At 45.7% G+C, this 17,729-nt stretch overlaps 1 protein-coding gene across 5 annotated transcripts in view; it reads right to left on the bottom strand.

The window, feature by feature from the left end:
- Positions 1-1,589: 1,589 nt before the first annotated feature.
- The window catches only part of Zfp1 (ZFP1 zinc finger protein), a 38,760-nt gene continuing 22,620 nt past the window's right edge, over positions 1,590-17,729 (bottom strand). Inside the window, exons 2-4 of one of the 5 annotated variants that reach the window (XM_029480636.1) lie at positions 14,208-14,258; positions 6,730-6,814; positions 1,590-3,422 (exon numbers count right to left, since the gene is read on the bottom strand). In XM_029480636.1, coding sequence (XP_029336496.1) covers positions 2,353-3,422; positions 6,730-6,814; positions 14,208-14,222 — 1,170 coding nt within the window. In that variant the 5' untranslated portion in view covers positions 14,223-14,258 and the 3' untranslated portion in view covers positions 1,590-2,352. Of the gene's footprint in view, positions 3,423-6,729; positions 6,874-14,207; positions 14,259-17,729 lie in introns of all 5 variants that reach the window. The other 4 variants (XM_029480638.1, XM_021170678.2, XM_029480639.1 and 1 more) reach the window with 4 other exon arrangements.

Below are 17,729 nucleotides of genomic sequence, written 5' to 3'. Positions count from 1 at the left end.
GGAACTCACTTTGTAGACCAGGCTGGCCTCGAACTCAGAAATCCGCCTGCCTCTGCCTCCCAAGTGCTGGGATTAAAGGCGTGCGCCACCACGCCCGGCAACATGTTCTTTTTCCACTGTTTTGATAAATGCCACAACCAAATGCACTTGAGGTTTATCTCGCTTATACTGCCTGTTCACAACCTACCATTGAGGGAAATCAGAGCAGGAGCTTATGCAGGAACCTGGAGGTAGGAAGAGCTGCAGAAACTACAAGTCTAGTGGCTTGTTCTCCCTCTGGCTTGCTGCGTCTCTTTCTACAGCTTTGACACACCTAGGGAGAGCGCCACCCACAGTGGACTGAGACTCTTTCGGAAACAAGACATTAAGAAAATGTCAGCCGGGCGGTGGTGGCACACCCCTTTAATCCCAGCACTTGGGAGGCAGAAGCAGAGGCAGAGGCAGGTGGATTTCTGAGTTCAAGTCCAGCCTGGTCTACAAAATGAGTTCCAGGACAGCCAGGGCTGTACAGAGAAATCCTGTCTCGAAAAACCAGAAAAATAAAATAAATAAAAAAAATAAAATCCAAGCCAGGTGTGGTGGTGGCACATGCCTTTAATCCCAGCACTCAGGAGGCAGAGGCAGGTGGATTTCTGAGTTCAAGGCCAGCCTAGCCTACAGAGTGAGTTCTAGGTCAGCCAGGACTATACAGAGAAACCCTGTCTCGAAAAATCATTTAAAAAAAAAAAAAAGCTGAACTTGTGATGTGAAACTGAGCTTCAAATCACCATCTTTCAGTTATGGAAAAACATGGTTTGTTTTTAAACAGGGTTTTACTATGTAGACCAGACTTAGATCTGCCGGCCTTTGCCTCCCGCGTGTTGGGATTAAAGGTGTGCACCACTATATGGAGACCACTCAAGTCTAATGTATTGTGGCGGTTTGAATGAGAACGGCTCTTATAAGTTCATGTGTTTGAGTACTTGTCTCCAGTTGATGGAGCTGTTTGGTAAGGATGAGGCATGTCACTGGGGGTGGGCTTTGAACTTCCAAAAGCCCACACCACACCTAGTTAGCTTATTCTCTTGTGCTTGGGTCTCAAGATGTGAGCGTTAGGCTAATAATACTCCATCTCATGGCTGCCTGCAGCCATCCTCCCCCTACGCAGCCCCGATAATAGTCATGGTCTCTAACCCTATGGAACTGTGAGCCTCAAGTCTTGTGAACACAAAAAGACAAGGTGACAGCTAATGCTGAGGCAGGTTCCAAGGGCAGAATTACCTCCTTTAAAAAAGCAATGAAGCGCCGGGCAGTGGTGGTGCATGCCTTTAATCCCAGCACTCAGGAGGCAGAGGCAGGTGAATTTCTGAGTTCGAGGCCAGCCTGGTCTACAGAGTGAGTTCCAGGACAGCCAGGGCTACACAGAAAAACCCTGTCTCGAAAAACAAAACAAAAGAGTCTCTTTAGTGACCAGGCAGCTCAATAGTGATGGCCACACTGACACGGATGCGGCCAGCTGGAGAGAGAAAAGGGCTGCGTGCTACTTTAAGGTCCGTCACGGTTTTCCTTTGGATGCGCTGGGTGGGAAAGATACTGAGACACACATGATGTTGAGTTTGGAAACCGTTTGCTGTGATGCAATTATCATAGGTGAGAATTTTAGATTTCCAGTAGCAATTAAACTTACATAAACAGATTTAAAACAATTTGTTTTTTTTGTGGTATATCCTTACATAAAAATTTCTAAGGTACTGTCTATATATGCTTCATATTTCCTCTTAGAATATTCAAGTCATTCAAGATTTTTTAAAATGCACTGAGGACTGCAGATATAGATCAGTGGTTTTAAAGAAAGCATCCATCTTGTCTGGCACAGATAAGACCCCAGATTTGATCCCCAGAAGCACAAAAAGCCAAAAACACTCATGGAAACAGAGCTGGGTGTGTCTATTTACAATTGATTTGGATATATACGTACTGAGATACATACATATATTTGGATATGTACTCTTTAGCTGGATATTATAACTTTCAGTATAATTTTTTTAAAAAAATCATTTATTTTATATGAGTACACTGTCTCTCTCTTCAGACACACCAGAAGGTGGCCTCGGATCCCATTACAGATGGTTGTGAGCCGTCATGTGGTTGTTGGGAATTGAACTCAGGATCCCTGGAAATGCTCTTAACCGCTGAGCCATCTCTCCAGCCCTCAGTATAATATTCTTAGGTATCTTTTTTTAAAGTTTTTGAGATCGATTACATCTCAATAGTATTTCCCAAGTTCCTTCAGCATCTTCACGAGGGCTTCCCCCCTCACTGAAGAATTCTGGCCTGACAGGTTTTCTGCAGCAGTCTGCCTGAGCCTCAGGACTATGCCATGTGAACCCTCTGGTGGACGCTGAGACGAGACTTCCTGCTGAAGGCTTTCCCACACTCCGCACACTCGTAGGGTTTCTCTCCCGTGTGGATTCTCAGGTGCAGCCTCAGCGTTGACCTCTGGCTGAAGGTCTTGCCACACTCGGTGCACTCGTAGGGCTTCTCCCCAGTGTGAGTCCTCCTGTGGATGATGAGCTGCGAGTTCTGGATGAAGGACTTCCCGCACTCGCTGCACTCGTAGCGTTTCTCCCCTGTGTGAATCTTCTGATGTATGATGAGGTTTGATTTCTTAAAGAAGGTTTTTGCGCATTCGTTACACTCGTAGGGCCGCTCTCCTGTGTGAATCCTCTGGTGTGTGGTCAGTTCAAACTTCTGAGCGAATGTCTTCCCACACTCACTGCATCCATATGGCTTCTTCTCCATGTGCGCTCTCTGGTGCACGATGAGGTTTGACTGGTGGGTAAAGGCCTTCCCACACTCGGGACATTCAAAGGGCTTCTCTCCGGTATGAATTCTCTGATGTTTGATGAGGTTGGCCTTATGGGAGAAGGTTTTCTGGCACACATCACACTCATAGGGCTTCTCGCCCGTGTGGATCCGCTTGTGGCTAACGAGCAGCGACTTGAAGGAGAAGGTCTTGTCACAGTAGTTACAGACAAAAGGCTGAACCAAGCTCTTAATTTTCTGATGTTTAAAGATGGCATCCTTATGGCTGAGAGCCCTTCCATTTCCATTATATTCTGAGTATTCCAGTCCAGCGTGGGGTTTCTCTTGCTTCAGGTACAGAAGTGGTTCCCCAAATCCACCACACCCATTTCCTTTCTTCCTTACACAGCTTCTACTGCTAAGTAAGTCTGAATTGTACTTCAAAGTTTTTTCATATAAATCATACTTATAGGGAACTTGTCTTAGTGAAACAAAGTCTGTGTTCAGAGTTAATGTTTTTCCAGAAAGGCTGCCTCTTTCTTCAGTTGGTGGTTGGCTCTTGATGGCTGTAAGTGACCCCGCCTGCCTCTGCAGGTCTCTGGGGTCCTTCTCCACCTCGTCATCAGCCTTCCACACTTCTAGGACAAAGCACAATGAAAGGTTCTTAAGCTCTCTCTGTTAGAGTGGGAAATCCCCACAAGTGTGCCCACCACAAAAACCCCTACTGTGAGCCTTCCTCTTCTCTTAAGCTCTGCTGTGTGTGTTTCCCGAGGACAAAATGACCTTAAAGTGGGCAAAAAAAAGCTGGGTAGTGGTGGTGCACACCTTTAATCCCAGGACTCAGGAGGCAGAGGCAGGCAGATCTCTCTGAGTTCAAGGCCAGCCTGGTCTTCACATCATGTTCCAGAACAGTCAGTCAGGGCTTCACAGTGAAACCCTGTCTGGAAAAAACTAACCAATGAAACAAAAAACTGGGCAACAACCCACCCCCCCCCAAAAAAAAACAAAACAAAAAAAACAAACAAAGGTGAAAGCTTCCAGCTCATGCCTATAATCCTAACACTCAGGACGCCTAAGTTTAAACCCAGTCTGGACTACACAGAGAGATCCTGTCTCTTCATCCCTGGGGTCACAATCAAAAATAAACTTGAGTGTAAGCTGACATAAGAAAACTAGTGGTTTCAGGGATGAAGATTATCCAGTACTCTTAAGGACAACAAACAGCTAGCCTAGAAACCAAGAAAACTGTAGGCAACACTGAGTGACCAGGCCTGGGGAGGACAGAGGATAGGGACTGACACTTCATCCTATCTAACAGTGACCCTGGTGTCCGTCTTCTCTGTGCATCTCCATTATTCCCCCCCCCTTTTTTTTTTTGTTTTTTTTTGAGACAGGGTTTCTCTGTGTAGCCCTGGCTGTCCTGGAACTCACTTTGTAGACCAGGGTGACCTTGAACTCAGAAATTCACCTGCCTCTGCCTCCCGAGTGCTGGGATTAAAGGCGTGCGCCACCATGCCTAGCCTATTCTTCCCCCTTTTGAGACTGGGTTTCAGTATGTAGACCAGGCTGGCCTAAAATTCCCAGCAATACTCTTTATTACAGACATTTAACTACTGACCCCCAAATAACTTTTTTTTCAATATATGTGGGTATTTCATTTGTCTATATGTATGGCTGTGCACCATGTGTGCCTAACACCCACAGAGGCTAGGGAGAAGGTGCCAGATTCCCTGGAACTGAAGTTACAGGTGGCTGTGAACCATGATATGGGCGCTGGAAACTGAACCCAGGTCCTCTAGAAGAGCAGCAAGTAAGCACTCTTTTTTGATTTTTCTTCTGGATTCTCTATAGCTTTGGCTGTCCTGGAACTCACTCTGTAGACCATGGAAGCCTCAACCTCACAGAGACCTGCCACCACTTCCCAGCTGCAGTAAGTACACTTAACCACGGAGCCACCTCTCCAGTTCTGACTTTTAAATCTTTTTGATTCAGGGTCTGCTAAGGAATCAATCCAGTCTAGGACTTCGTGTATGCTAGGCAAGCATTCTACCAACTGAACCACACCTCTTACATCAAAATAACTTAAAACAATAACGGGCAGGCATTACGGTCCACACCTGTAATCCCAGCACAACTTTAATCCAGGCAGGTGGATCTCTACAAGTTTGAGGCTAGCACGGTCTACACAGTGAGTCCAGGCCAGTCAGGGATACACAGCCAGACTCTGTCTCCAAAAAGAAACAAAACATGGGGAGAGAAGAGAGATCAGAAGACTCTACAGAGTCAGGTCTCTCTCTGACTTTTCCATGGGTTCTGGGGTTCTACTCAAGTCATGATGTTTTTTATGGCAAGGGCCCTTTATCCATTGTGCCATCTCACTAGCCCCCAAATAACTCAAAACCTTTCCTTTTCTCATGTGGTGTTCAAGTCTCTGAAGACACCTCTCAAGTAGACAGCAAGATCTTTGAGTTAGCTAGGCAGGGTGGCACACACCTTTAATTCCAGACTTGGGAAAGAAACACAGGCAGATCTCTGTGAGTTTGAGATCTACACAGTGAGTTCCAGGACAGCCAACACTATGTAGAGAGACTGTCTCACATACCAACAATAACGATCCCCGAGTTCACTGTATTGAAAATGGAAAGTCTGTCCTTATGACACAATCGTATGCTGGGTTTACAGCTTTTCTTACACCAAGGCTGCTGAGCATGGCTGCATTTTTATCCTTCTACTGTGGCCCTACTTTACCTGAGCAGATTTAAGAGTTTGTACTCTGCCTTGGTCTAGACCTTTAAAAGCCCTGATGTGCCGGGCGTGGTGGCGCACACCTTTAATCCCAGCACTCGGGAGGCAGAGGCAGGCGGATTTCTGAGTTCGAGGTCAGCCTGGTCTACAAAGTGAGTTCCAGGACAGCCAGGGCTACACAGAGAAACCCTGTCTCGAAAAACCCAAAAAAAAAAAAAAAAAAAAAAAAGCCCTGATGTATACTAGCTACTCCTTAGGATCCTGCTGCTGTCTAAAACCATGTCATTTTTGTATTGAAAACTCTGTGCCCATTCCTGCGGGTTAAATACAAGGTCATCATTCTGGTAAACTGAGAACATAATACTAAAACTCCCAGTACTAATGTGTTAGGCAAGCACTGATAAATCTGGAGAGATGAGTATCTGGAAGTGTGCCAGGGATCAAAAATACAGGCCATCCTGAGCTCTTAGTCATCTCTAAAGGTTTTTGGAATTGAAAAATAGTTCCAGGGCTGAAGAGATGGCTCAGCAGTTAAGAGCACTGACTGCTCTTCCAGAGGGTCTGAGTTCTATTCCCAGCAACCACATGGTGACTCACAACCATCTGTAATGGGATCTGACGCCCTCTTCTGGTGTGTCTGAAGACAACTACAGTGTACATACATACATACAAATAAATCTTTGAAAGAAAGAAAAGAAAAGAAAAGGAAAGAAAAGAAAAGAAAAGAAAGTTCCAAAGGAGGCTGGAAATGTAGCTCTGTTAGCAAAGTGCTTAGCTACCATACCTAAAATGCCCTGGGCTCCGTCCCCAGCACCACATAAAACCAGGAATAGCAGTGCATGTCTGTGATTGCTTGGGAGTCCAGTTGGGAGGACCGGGAACCCTACACTCGGCTTACATACAGAGTTCCAGGCTAGGCTGGGCCAGATGAATCCTTCCACAGCGTGCATCTTTTGCGCAGCACTGGGGCAGGAGGGTTAGAGGCCAATGATCTCTGAGTTCAAGACCAGCTAGGGCCACATAAATGAGATCCTGCCTTAAAAACAAACAAAATCCTGTAAACCTCAAATGTACTCAAACTGTTCAAAGCCTCAGATATCACATCTGCCATTTTCCTCCTGTAGCTCCCTTGGAGAATTCTGAACTGACCATTCTAACTACACTGTCTACAACTCCTATCGTCCCCAAAGCTGTCCTTACCCACTGAAAGTAAGTTGCTGTAGTTCTCCAGCATTACATCCATGTACAGAATCCTCTGCGAGGGGTCCAGTTGCTCCCACTCCTCCTGGGTGAAGTCCACAGTTACATCAGTGAATGAAACGGATCCCTGAAATGACACATTTCCTTCGAAAGTGATTAGCTTTGGGAGATGGAAAGGACACAGGGAAAGTTACTCTGGCCATGTTCACAGTCCCAACTGTGCTGCTTGTCGAAGCTCTCAACGGTGAGGACATTACTTAGGACAGGTGTGGTAGTACACACCTTGAATCCCAGCACTTGGGAGGTAAAGGCAGGGGGATCTAGCTGAGTTTGAGGCCAGTCTGGTCTACATAACAAATTTCAATCTAGTCAGGGATCAAAACTAAAAGCTAGAAAGAGACAAATCCACACTGATGCAGAGGCCTACATCAAATGACAAAGGAAAATGTTGTGGTGATCCCAAACCATAATTATTTTGTTGCTATGTCACAACTGTAATTTTGCTACTGGTATAAAATCTAAGTACCTGTTGTGGGACCCACAAAAGGGGTTGAGACCCACAGGTTGAGAACCACTGCCATCAAATGACCCAGTCTTAAAAAAACAAGGAAAAAGCAGCAATAAAACAATAATTCAAAAAAGGAGAGCCAAGGGAAGTGTCCAGGGAGAGTTTGCAAAACAGCAGCTACTCTAGTGACACCAGGCTGGTCTAGTATGGTTGGGAGGAATTTGAAAGCAGGCATTTTAAGGCCTAGCATCAAGATCTTCGATGCCACTGCACCAGATTTTAACTCAGCCTATGTGCGGATTCTTTTTTTTTTTTTTTTTTTTGGTTTTTCAAGACAAGGTTTCTCTGTATAGTCCTGGCTGATCCTGGAACTCACTTTGTAGACCAGGCTGGCCTCAAACTCAGAAATCTGCCTGCTTCTGCCTCCCAAGTGCTGGGATTAAAGGCGTGCGCCACCACCGCCCGGCTCTATGTGCGGATTCTTACATGTACTTGCTCTGGTCTGTCCTGGACACGTGCTAAGGACATTTCTCTCCTCCTCCCACACCAAGATGCCTTGGGTCAGGTAAGGATACTCCATCCATCTAACTGATCTGCCTGCTTTTAACCAACTCCCGAGAGCTGGGAGTCAAGTGGTAGAGCCAGAAGCAGAAGATAGAGAGCATCTGCTCCATCAATCAGTGCTGTCAAACACTGAGCACTAGATGCACACTTTGACCCAGCCCGACACACCAGAAGCATTGAGCCCTGTGCTTCCTATCCTGCTCATGACCTTGCCAGTGAGTTTCTAAGTGAGGGCTCTGTGAGCATTCGGGAAAGCTACAACTAGACTATGAGCCACGGCTTAGGTAAGTATTGCTGTCTGCCAGTAAGACTACCCCTTATACTGCCACCAGCTAATGCAATCTGAATACAAAGGGCCAATGAGACGGTTAAAATGTAACTTAAGAAAAACCCAACTCCCCAAGAAGGGCTCAACTGAGCTGGCATCGCAGGGAGCTGGCAGCTCACTTCTTAACCCAGGTATGCACAAGCGCTCACACTACATACTGTTTCTTTTCTGGGTTTGGGGTGGGGGTACTAGGGGTCAAGCCCAAGGCCTCGAGGATGCAAGGCCTTGATGATGATGGAAGAACCAACTCCTGAAAGCCAAAGCTCAGATGCTGTAGCAGCACACACAAAACGGGTTTTAAGACCGTCTCCTTATTTATGTAGCAGTACCTGGAGCTGAATTTACAGAGGCTGCCTGCCTCTGCCTCCTGAGCTGCTGGGCTGAGGGTGTGGACACCATGCCCCTTACAACATTGATGAGAATGACAGAGTTTTATGCTCTAATAAATCCAAAAGATGTCATTTACTCTGCTGGTGCACACCTATAATCCCAGAACTTGAGAAGCGGAGGTAGTACCATGATTTCAAGGCAAGCCCCAACTACATAGTTTCCATGTCAACACCAGCTATACAGCAGGATTCTCTCCCCCTCACCTCCACAATAATACTAAACAAAACAAACCCAGCCAGGTGGTGGTGCATGTCTTTAATCCCAGCACAAGAGAGGCAGAGGTAGGAGGATCTTGAGTTCAAGGCCAGCCTGGTCTATGAGAGTAGAGAATTCCATGATAGCCAGGGCTATCTAGAAACAAACATACAAACAAACCCAAAAAACAAAACCAAAGTTAACCCCCTGAGTAATCAACCCCCCCCCCCAAGTACAGGACAGACTAAGAACATCTTTGAAAAACACTTATCTGACAGAGCTGAGAGATGGTTCAGTGGTTAAGAGCACTGGCTACTCTTTCACAGGACCCCAGTGGATTCTCAGAACCACTTGGCAACTGACCACTGTAACCCCAGTCCCAGGGGGTCAGATACCCTCTTCTGGGCTCCAATACACCAGGTGCATATGTGGTGCACAGACACATGGCAATGCAATATTCTGAGAATATCTTACATTCTAAGAGACTGGATCTTCACAGCTAATATATTTTAAGACTGTCCGTGTTACTGTACCCTCCAACTTTATTTAGCCTGCCTTTAAGAGAACAATGGAATAACAAACATTAGATGCCTTGGGTGTACTAAGTCATCAACTTTTACAACCTGAGCTAATCATAGCCCTAATCTTAGGTATTTTAAATGCCCCTGACCCCGGGCAATGCATGTGCACCATCTGCCGAAAGCAGCAAATACTTCCTAAAACCCACCATAATGTTAAATAAATCTCTAGTTAATGTGCTGTCAGCTGGAATCAGCTGAATTCAAGGACTGAATCCCTTGTAAAACTTAGATTTCAGTAAAGTACCCCACGGCCATGTAGTGCTTTCTGGGCTGCCCAATAGAGACAGAGCAAACCCTTTGCTAGGGACAGACCACTCCCACACATAAGACACATACTGCACATACAGACTCTACTTACATAACACACACACAGAGGGACAGACAGACAAGATTCCCAAGGCAGTCTTCAGGCAGGCAGAGAGAATTCCCACCTGCACTCACTCTTGCTACATAACTCCAAGGGGACGTGCTTTTACTTTTTTTTGCGTGACATAACGCATTATTGTAACTCAGTTAATCACGAATGCCCTTCACTAATCCTAGAAGGTGCAAAATGGTAAAAGGGGCACCAGCACATTTGATAAACTTTGTTGTTGCCCCTTTCCTTGTGCCAGGCCTTAGGGTTGGGGATGTTGCTGCTCAGTTGGATGAATTGAATGCAAGTTGACCAGGCCTGAGTCTAATCAGGCCCCCAAGCAGAAGCAGCAGGTGGCAGCACTGAGTCACCAAAGACAAGGTGATTTTAGTTATAATGGGAAGCACAGACATAGCAATGTCCATAATGGTCTAATCTGTGGTGAATTTGATAATGGCATAACTCTCATGGACCTTTGGTGCTAGATAATCAACCATGGTACTTCTGGCATGAAATGGTAAGAAGCCTACTGCATTTTTTTTTTTTAAATCAGCTGTACAAATGGAAAATCTCTTAACAAATGAAAGAAAGGCTACACTGGATCATGCCAAAAGGGGATCTCTGCCGTGAACTGATTCCCATACTTGAGCCAGTTTGCAGACCCAGAAGTCCATGGATGAAGGACCTTAATAAAATGCCTAAAAATGTTACTCTTAGCCTTTCTCCAGTCGTTCCCCAGAGGGACCTATGGCCTTTTACAAGGGGAACTGTACAGTGGTGGGAAAGGAAGCAATCGGATTATCTGGGTCTATTGGTGGATACTGATTCTTGCTGATTCCGGGAACCCCAAAAACATTGTTGTCCTCCAATTAAAGTAGGAGCTTATGGAGGTCAGATGATTCATGGAGTTCTGGTTGAAGTCCAACTGGGTCCCCAAACTCATCCTCTGGTTATTTCCCCAGTCCCAGAATGTATAACTGGGGTACATATACTTAGAAGTTGGCAGAATTCTCACACTGGTTCCCTGACCTGTGGAGTGAGACCTATTACGGTTGGAAAGGCTAACTGGAAGCCTTTAGAGTTGCCTTGGGCAGGGAAAACAGTAAATCAAAAACAGTAGCACATCCTGGAGGAACTGCAGAAATGAGTGCCACCATTAAGGACTTGAAGGATGCAGGCAGGGGTGGTGTCCCTGAGCAGATTAACACATCTCCTAGCACACGGTTTGCAATTATTCATCTATTAAATGCCCTTTTTTCCTAGTACCTGTCCATAAGACCACCAAAACCAATTTCTTTTCAGCTGAATTTCCAGCACCTGAGTCAGAGGTTTCTCTGTACAGCCTGACTGTCCTGCAAATTGCTCTGGAAACCAGGCTGGCCTCAAACTCACACCCAGCTGCCTCCAAAGCACGGAGATTAGATGTGCCACCATGCCTGCCTGAAGCTTTCAATTGGATCTTGATCATCAACTTCACAAAATATCAGTTCACCATATTGATGACATGCTGATTAGACAGAGTGAACGGAAGGTAGCAACCACTTCAGACTTGTTGGTCGGAGATGGAAAATAAATCCAACTATAATTCAAGGGCCTTCTGCCTCAGTGAAATTCTTGTTTGTTTTTGAGACAGAATTTCTCTGTGTAGCCCTGGCTGTCCTGGAACTCACTCTGTAGACCAGGCTGGCCTCAAACTAAGAAATCCACCTGCCTCTGCCTCCCAAGTGCTGGGATTAAAGGCGTGTGCTCAGTGAAATTCTTGAGAGTCTAGTGGTGCGAGGCAGGCAGAGACATTGGTTCTAAGGTGAGGGATGCATTACTGCAGCGGCCCCTCCCACCACCAAGAAGGCAGCACAGTGCTTAGAGGGTCTATTTGGATCCTGTAGACAGCACATTCCTCACTTGGGTGATTACTCCCACTCATATATCAGGTAACTCAGAAAGCTGCTAGCTTTGTGTGGGGCCTGGAACAGAAGGCTCTTCAACCGTTCCAGGCTGCCCTACCATATGCTTGGACCATATGACCCAGCAGACCTGATGGTATATGAGTTGTCAGTGGCAGACAGGGATGCTGTTTGGAGCCTCTGGCAGGCCCCTGTAGGTGAATCACAGAAGAAACCTTTGGGATTTTGGAGCAAGGCTCTACCTATCATTATCTGCAATAATGAGAGACAGCTGTTGGTCTGCAATTGGCCTTAGTGAAAACTGAACATCTGACAAAGGGATACCAAGTTACCATGAGCCCTGAGCTGCTGTCTATCATGAGCTGGGTGTTATCTGACCCACCATGCCATAGTAGGGCAGACACAGTAGCAATCCACTATCAAATGGAAGTGGTTTATACACGATCAGGCCTGAGCAGGTCCTGAAGGCACAAACAAGGTACATGAAGTTCTCCAAATGTCTATGGTTTCTACTCATTACAATACTATCTACTGCCAGGCATGCACCTATAGTTTCATGTCGTGTGCCCTGTGATTGGTTGACTGATGAAGAGAAGACTAGGGCCTGGTTTACTGATGGATCTGCACCTTATGCAGGCACCACCCAGAAGTGGACAGCTGCAGCATTACAACCCTTCTGGGACAACCCTGAAAGACACCAGTGAAGGCAAATTGTCACAGTAGGCACAACTTCAGGCAGTACACGTCATCATAAATTTTGTTTGGACGAAAAATGGCCATGTTCACTGATTCATGGGGTGTATCCAATGGATTGGCTGGATGGTCAGGGACTTGGAAAGAGCATGGTTGAAGAGATGGTGAGAAAAAACAATGGGGAAGAAGAATGTGGATTGACCTCTACAAATGGGTAAAGGGCGTGAAGATTTTTGTGTTCTATGTAAATGCCCATCAAAAGGTGACTTCAGCAGAGGAGGCATTCAGTAACCAAGCAGATAGGATGACCTGTGCGGTGGACAGTCAGCCTCTTTCCCCAGCCAACCCTGTCATTCCCTAAGGGCACATGAACAAAGTGGCTATGGTGCATACCTCACCACGGACTTCACTCATCAAGGCTGACCTGGCTACAGCTGCTGCTGAGCACAGCCAACAGCAGAGACCAATATATGGAGCCCAAGATATGGTACAATTACCTGGGGTGACCAGCCAGTGACCTAGTGACAGACTGACTACACTGAACCATTTCCTCTGTGAAAAGGACAATGCTTTGAATAGATACTTATTCTGGTTATAGATGTACCCTTTCCTGCACATAAGGCTTTTGCCAAAACCACCATCTGTGGACTTACAGAATGCCTTATCCACCATCGTGGTATTCCACACGGTATTGTTTCTAAGGAACTCACTTCACAGCCAAAGAAGCGTGACAATGGGCCCATGACTTGGAATCCACTGGTCTTAACATGTTCCCCACCATCCTGAAGCAGCTGACCTGATAGAAAGATGGAATGGCCTTTGAAGACACAGTTATAGTGCCAATTAGGTGGCAGCAGCATGGAGGGCTAGGGCAGGGCTCTCCTGAAGACAGTGTATGCTTTGAATCAGTGTCTGATTCTGTCTTTGAATCAGTGTCCAATATATGCTATGTTTTTTCCCAAAGCCAAGATCCATAGGTCCAGGAATCAAGGAGTGGAAAATGGAATAGTTCCACTTACTGTCACCCCAGTGACCCACTAGGAATCTTTTTGCTTCCTGTTCCTCTGACCTTAAGTTCTGCTGGTGTAGAAGTTTTGGTTCCAGTTAGGGGAAGTTCTCTAGCAATGAAACACAACAAATATCACTCGACTGAAGCGCAGACTTCCTCCTTAAGGCTTCTGATGCCCCGAAGCCAGCAGACTATGAAAGAAGTGTTAAGAGAGGTGACTAATCCAGATTACCAAGAGGAAATTGGAGTGCTCCTCCACAGTGGAGGTAAGAAAGATTTTATCTGGAGTGTAGGAGGTCCTTTAGGGCCTCCCTTGTTGCTACCATGTCCTGTGATGAAAGTCAGTGGGGAACTACCCCAACCTAACGCAGGCAGGATGACAAAGGGAACATTCCCCTCAGGAACGAAAGCATGAGTCCCTCCTCCAGGAAGAGAGCCGCGGCCTGCTGGCTGAGGGTGGAGGAAAACAGTGCTAATACCAGCTAAGGCCACCATGACCATGACAGAAGAGATTTTGATTGACTTGAGTGTTTCTGCCATATTTTGTTAAGAATGTGTTTTTGTTTCTTTCCTTATTTTCTTTATTATATAATGTAACAGCAATTATCAGTGATTATCTAAGGTAGAGATACTAAAACAATGTCCCTCAAGAGCCTCTGCCGCCCCTTAAAACATGAGGTACTCCCCCAGAATGTCAAGGGCAGATGGGGTTCTCACTGACCATGGAGTTAAGACTCTAGAAAGCTTCAGCAATCCTCCTGTCTCTGCCCTTCATAGCACTGGTGTGGGGCAAACCCCACTATGATCCACATTAAGGTACAGCAAGGGCTTTCATCCACTGAGCTGGCTTTCTAGCCCTGACCTAACTCATTATGCTTTCTAGTTCATTTTCTATAAATATAACATTCCAAGAGTGAAAAAAACCAAATGAGTACTATGCAGACAACTCACCTGGGACCCCATCATTTTCTGGGGTGAAGGCACAGAAGCACAAAGGCACAGCTGGAAGAAAAGAAAAGGAACCTTGTTATTATGGATCTGACCTGCTTGATACCCGAATGGTCTGTTCAGACTACTACACACCCCTGAAAAACTACTACCCCCTCTTCAGAAAAAAGCATGCTGGCAATACCTGCCTTCAACCAAACATGATGAGATACACACACAAAAAGGCAAGAATAAGACATCCCATCTGCCAGGTGGCAGTGGTACATGCTGAGGAGGCCAAGGCAGGCAGATCTTTGTGAGTTTGATTGAGGCCAGCCTGGTCTACAGAATGAGTTCCAGGACAGCCAGGGCTACACAGAGAAACCCTGTCAAAAAAACAAACAAACAAACAAAAAACCCAGCCTATCATCAAGAGAAAAAGAGAGAACCCAGAACCCCAATTCCTGAGGCTGCTATCAGCAATTTAAAGCAACTAAGATCCCCACACTAGTCTTTAATGGCAAATATGAATGAATAAGGAACTTCGGCAAAGATGGAAATTACAAGGAAAAAAAAAAAAGGAAAAATGCTAAGGGCTTGTAGTACAGCTGTCAAGGTCTGGCTATGAGGTGACCCCTGAAAGGCTCAGGAAGCAAAGGCTTAGCCCCCAGGTTCTTCCCTCACCCCTGCCCCACATTCAGTCACTGACTGAATCAGGAGGGCTCCCCCTTCATTCATAGATTAATCCCCAATGGACTTTTATGGTAGCCTTAGTGGAAAATGAGAGGTGGGACATAGAGGAAGCAGGTTGCCAAGGCATGACCCAGGAGATAAAAGCGGTCTCCAGCCCTTCCTGTCTTCCTGCTTCCTGGTTGCCAAGAAGTGAGAGGAGATAAGCAGACTATAACACACCGTGATGTTCAACTATGTCCCACTGTGATGTTCAATGTCACCTTAGATTTAAAAACATGGGATCAAGGGGCCGTTTACTGAAACCAGGAGCCACACAATACATCCTCTTTTGACATGTTTCTCTCAAGCATTTACCACTGCAACAAAACACTAACTGAACCAAAGAATTCTCAGCACGCTTAGGGTCTTGATTGGATCCTTAAAACAGCTCCCAGCAAGGAATTAAATAACAATGAGAATATCTAAGAAAGAGCAACTAAAGCAATTAAGAGAGAGTTACGGTATTAACCTGCTCCTCTTATTTACTTTTTGAGGTAGGATCTCATCATCTAGCCTAGGCTAACCTCAAATTTGTGATCCTCCTGCCTCAGGCTACCAAGTACTAGGGTGGCAGGAATGGATACAATCAATACCTGGTGCTAAACGTTTTCAGTTAATGACCTTAGCTCATTCCCACCCTAAACTTGAGTGCATTTAACTCAAGGCAAGCCCCATGAGGACAGAAGCAATGAGGTGAGAGCAGAAACCAATCTCAAACAGGAAACACGGAGAAATGCAATGGAGCCAAAGCTGCTCTGAAGAAAAATCAGTCACACCAAAAAAACCTAACCAAACTAGCCAAGAAAAAGGGAAAGCAGCTGGGTGTGGTGGTGGTGGTGGTGGTGGTAGTACTTGACGGGCTATGGCAGGATCACAAGTTCCAGGCCAGCCTGGCTACATGGCAAGACCTTGCCCAACCAAACAAAATTCTAAAATGAAGCAAGGAAGACACAAATTACCAATATCTAGAATGATCCAGGACACATTATTATAGTTGCTTGTCTTAGTCAGGGTTTCTATTCCCCTCGAAACATCATGACCAAGAAGCAATTTGGGGAGGAAAGGGTTTATTCTGCTTACACTTCCATACTGCTGTTCATCACCGAAGGACTGGAACTCAAGCAGGGCAGTAAGCAGGAGCTGATGCAGAGACCATGAAGGGATGTTCCTTACTGGCTTGCTTCCCCTGGCTTGCTCAGCCTGCTCTCTTATAAAACCCAAAACTACCAGCCCAGAGACAGTCCCACCCACAAGCCCTCCCCCCCCCCCCATCACTGATTGAGAAAATGCCTCACAGCTGGGTCTCATGGAGGCACATCCTCAACTGAAGCTCCTTTCTCTGTGGTAACTCCAGCCTGTGTCAAACTGACACACAAAACCAGCCAGTACATTGCTGCAGGTGTTATTTTCTACCCCCTTTGGGAACTAGAGAGGTGCCATAAGAACATCCACTGCTCTTCCTGAGGACCAGAATTCAATTCCCAGCATCCACGTGGCAGATCACAACTGTCTAACTCCAGTTCCAGAAGAGCCCTCAGGCACCAGGCAGTGATGTTCAGCATACACGCAGACAAAACACCCACCACATAAACTTTTTTATAATGATAAAAAAAAAAATGGAGGGGTGAAGACACTCAAGGATTAAGAGCATTTCCTGCTCCTCCAGAGGACTGGAGTTCAGTGCCTATCACCCACACCAGACATTCACAACCACCACAATACCAGCTTCAGGAGACATGATGCCCTCTTCTGGCCTCTGCAGGCATCAGCGCACATGGAGCATACATACAAGACAAACTCATATATAGATGAAAACAACAAAAATTAGTATTAAATAAAGGACATGGGCTTCCCAACCACAGGCCACACCAGCTCTGAAGGAAGACAACTCCCTCTTGGACCAGAAGTCACACACCACGCCAGAATTCCTGCACCTGACTCGGGCAAGAGACCAAGCCAGCCACCAGAAGTTCCAGTTCTCAACGTGGGCAGAGACTCCGTGTTCAATCACAGGTCACACAGGGCAGAAGACCAGAGAGATGACAGAATCCAAAAACTCCAACACGGCTGAAGCACAGGAAAAAGATCTTAAAACCAACGTTATGAAGATGACAGCGGCCTTAGAGAGGCAATGAGTTAACCCAGTACAGAAAGCCAGGGAAACAAGCAGGTATCAAGTGCTCAAGACCTGAAAACACAAAGGGAGGGAACTCTGGAGATAGAAAGTCTAGGTAAGTGAACATGGAACTACAGACACAAGCATCACCAATAGAATATAAGAGACAGAAGACCTCAGGCACTAAAGATACAATAGGAGAAACAGATACATCGGTCAAAGAAAATGTTAAATTTTAAAAAATTCCTAAAACAAGACATCCAGGAAATCTAGGACACTATAAAAAGACCAAGCCTAAGAATAATAGGAATAGAGGAAAGAGAAGAAACCCAGTGTAAAGGCCCAGAAAATATTTTCAACAAAATCATAGCAAATTTTGCTAACCTAAGGAGATGCCTCCTATAAAGATACAAGAAGTATACAGAAACACCAAATAGATGGACCAGAAAAGAAAGTCTGCTCACCACATAATAATCAAAATGCTAAACATAAAGACAAAGAAACCATATTAAGAGCCACAAGGGGAAAAGAACAAGTAACATATAAAGACAGACCTATGAGAATTATACCCACTTCTCCTCAATACAGACGCTAAATGCCAGAAGGGCCTGGACAGATGTCCTGCAGACTCTAAGGAACCAGTTGCTAGCCCAGGCTACTATACCCAACAAAACTTTTTTTTTTTTTTTTTTTTTTTT

Source organism: Mus caroli, chromosome 8 (genome assembly GCF_900094665.2).
Source record: "Mus caroli chromosome 8, CAROLI_EIJ_v1.1, whole genome shotgun sequence".
In the NCBI taxonomy this organism is placed as follows: Eukaryota; Metazoa; Chordata; class Mammalia; order Rodentia; family Muridae; genus Mus; species Mus caroli.
Note: the sequence above shows the minus strand (reverse complement) of the source record. Positions and strands in the feature narration are given on the sequence as shown.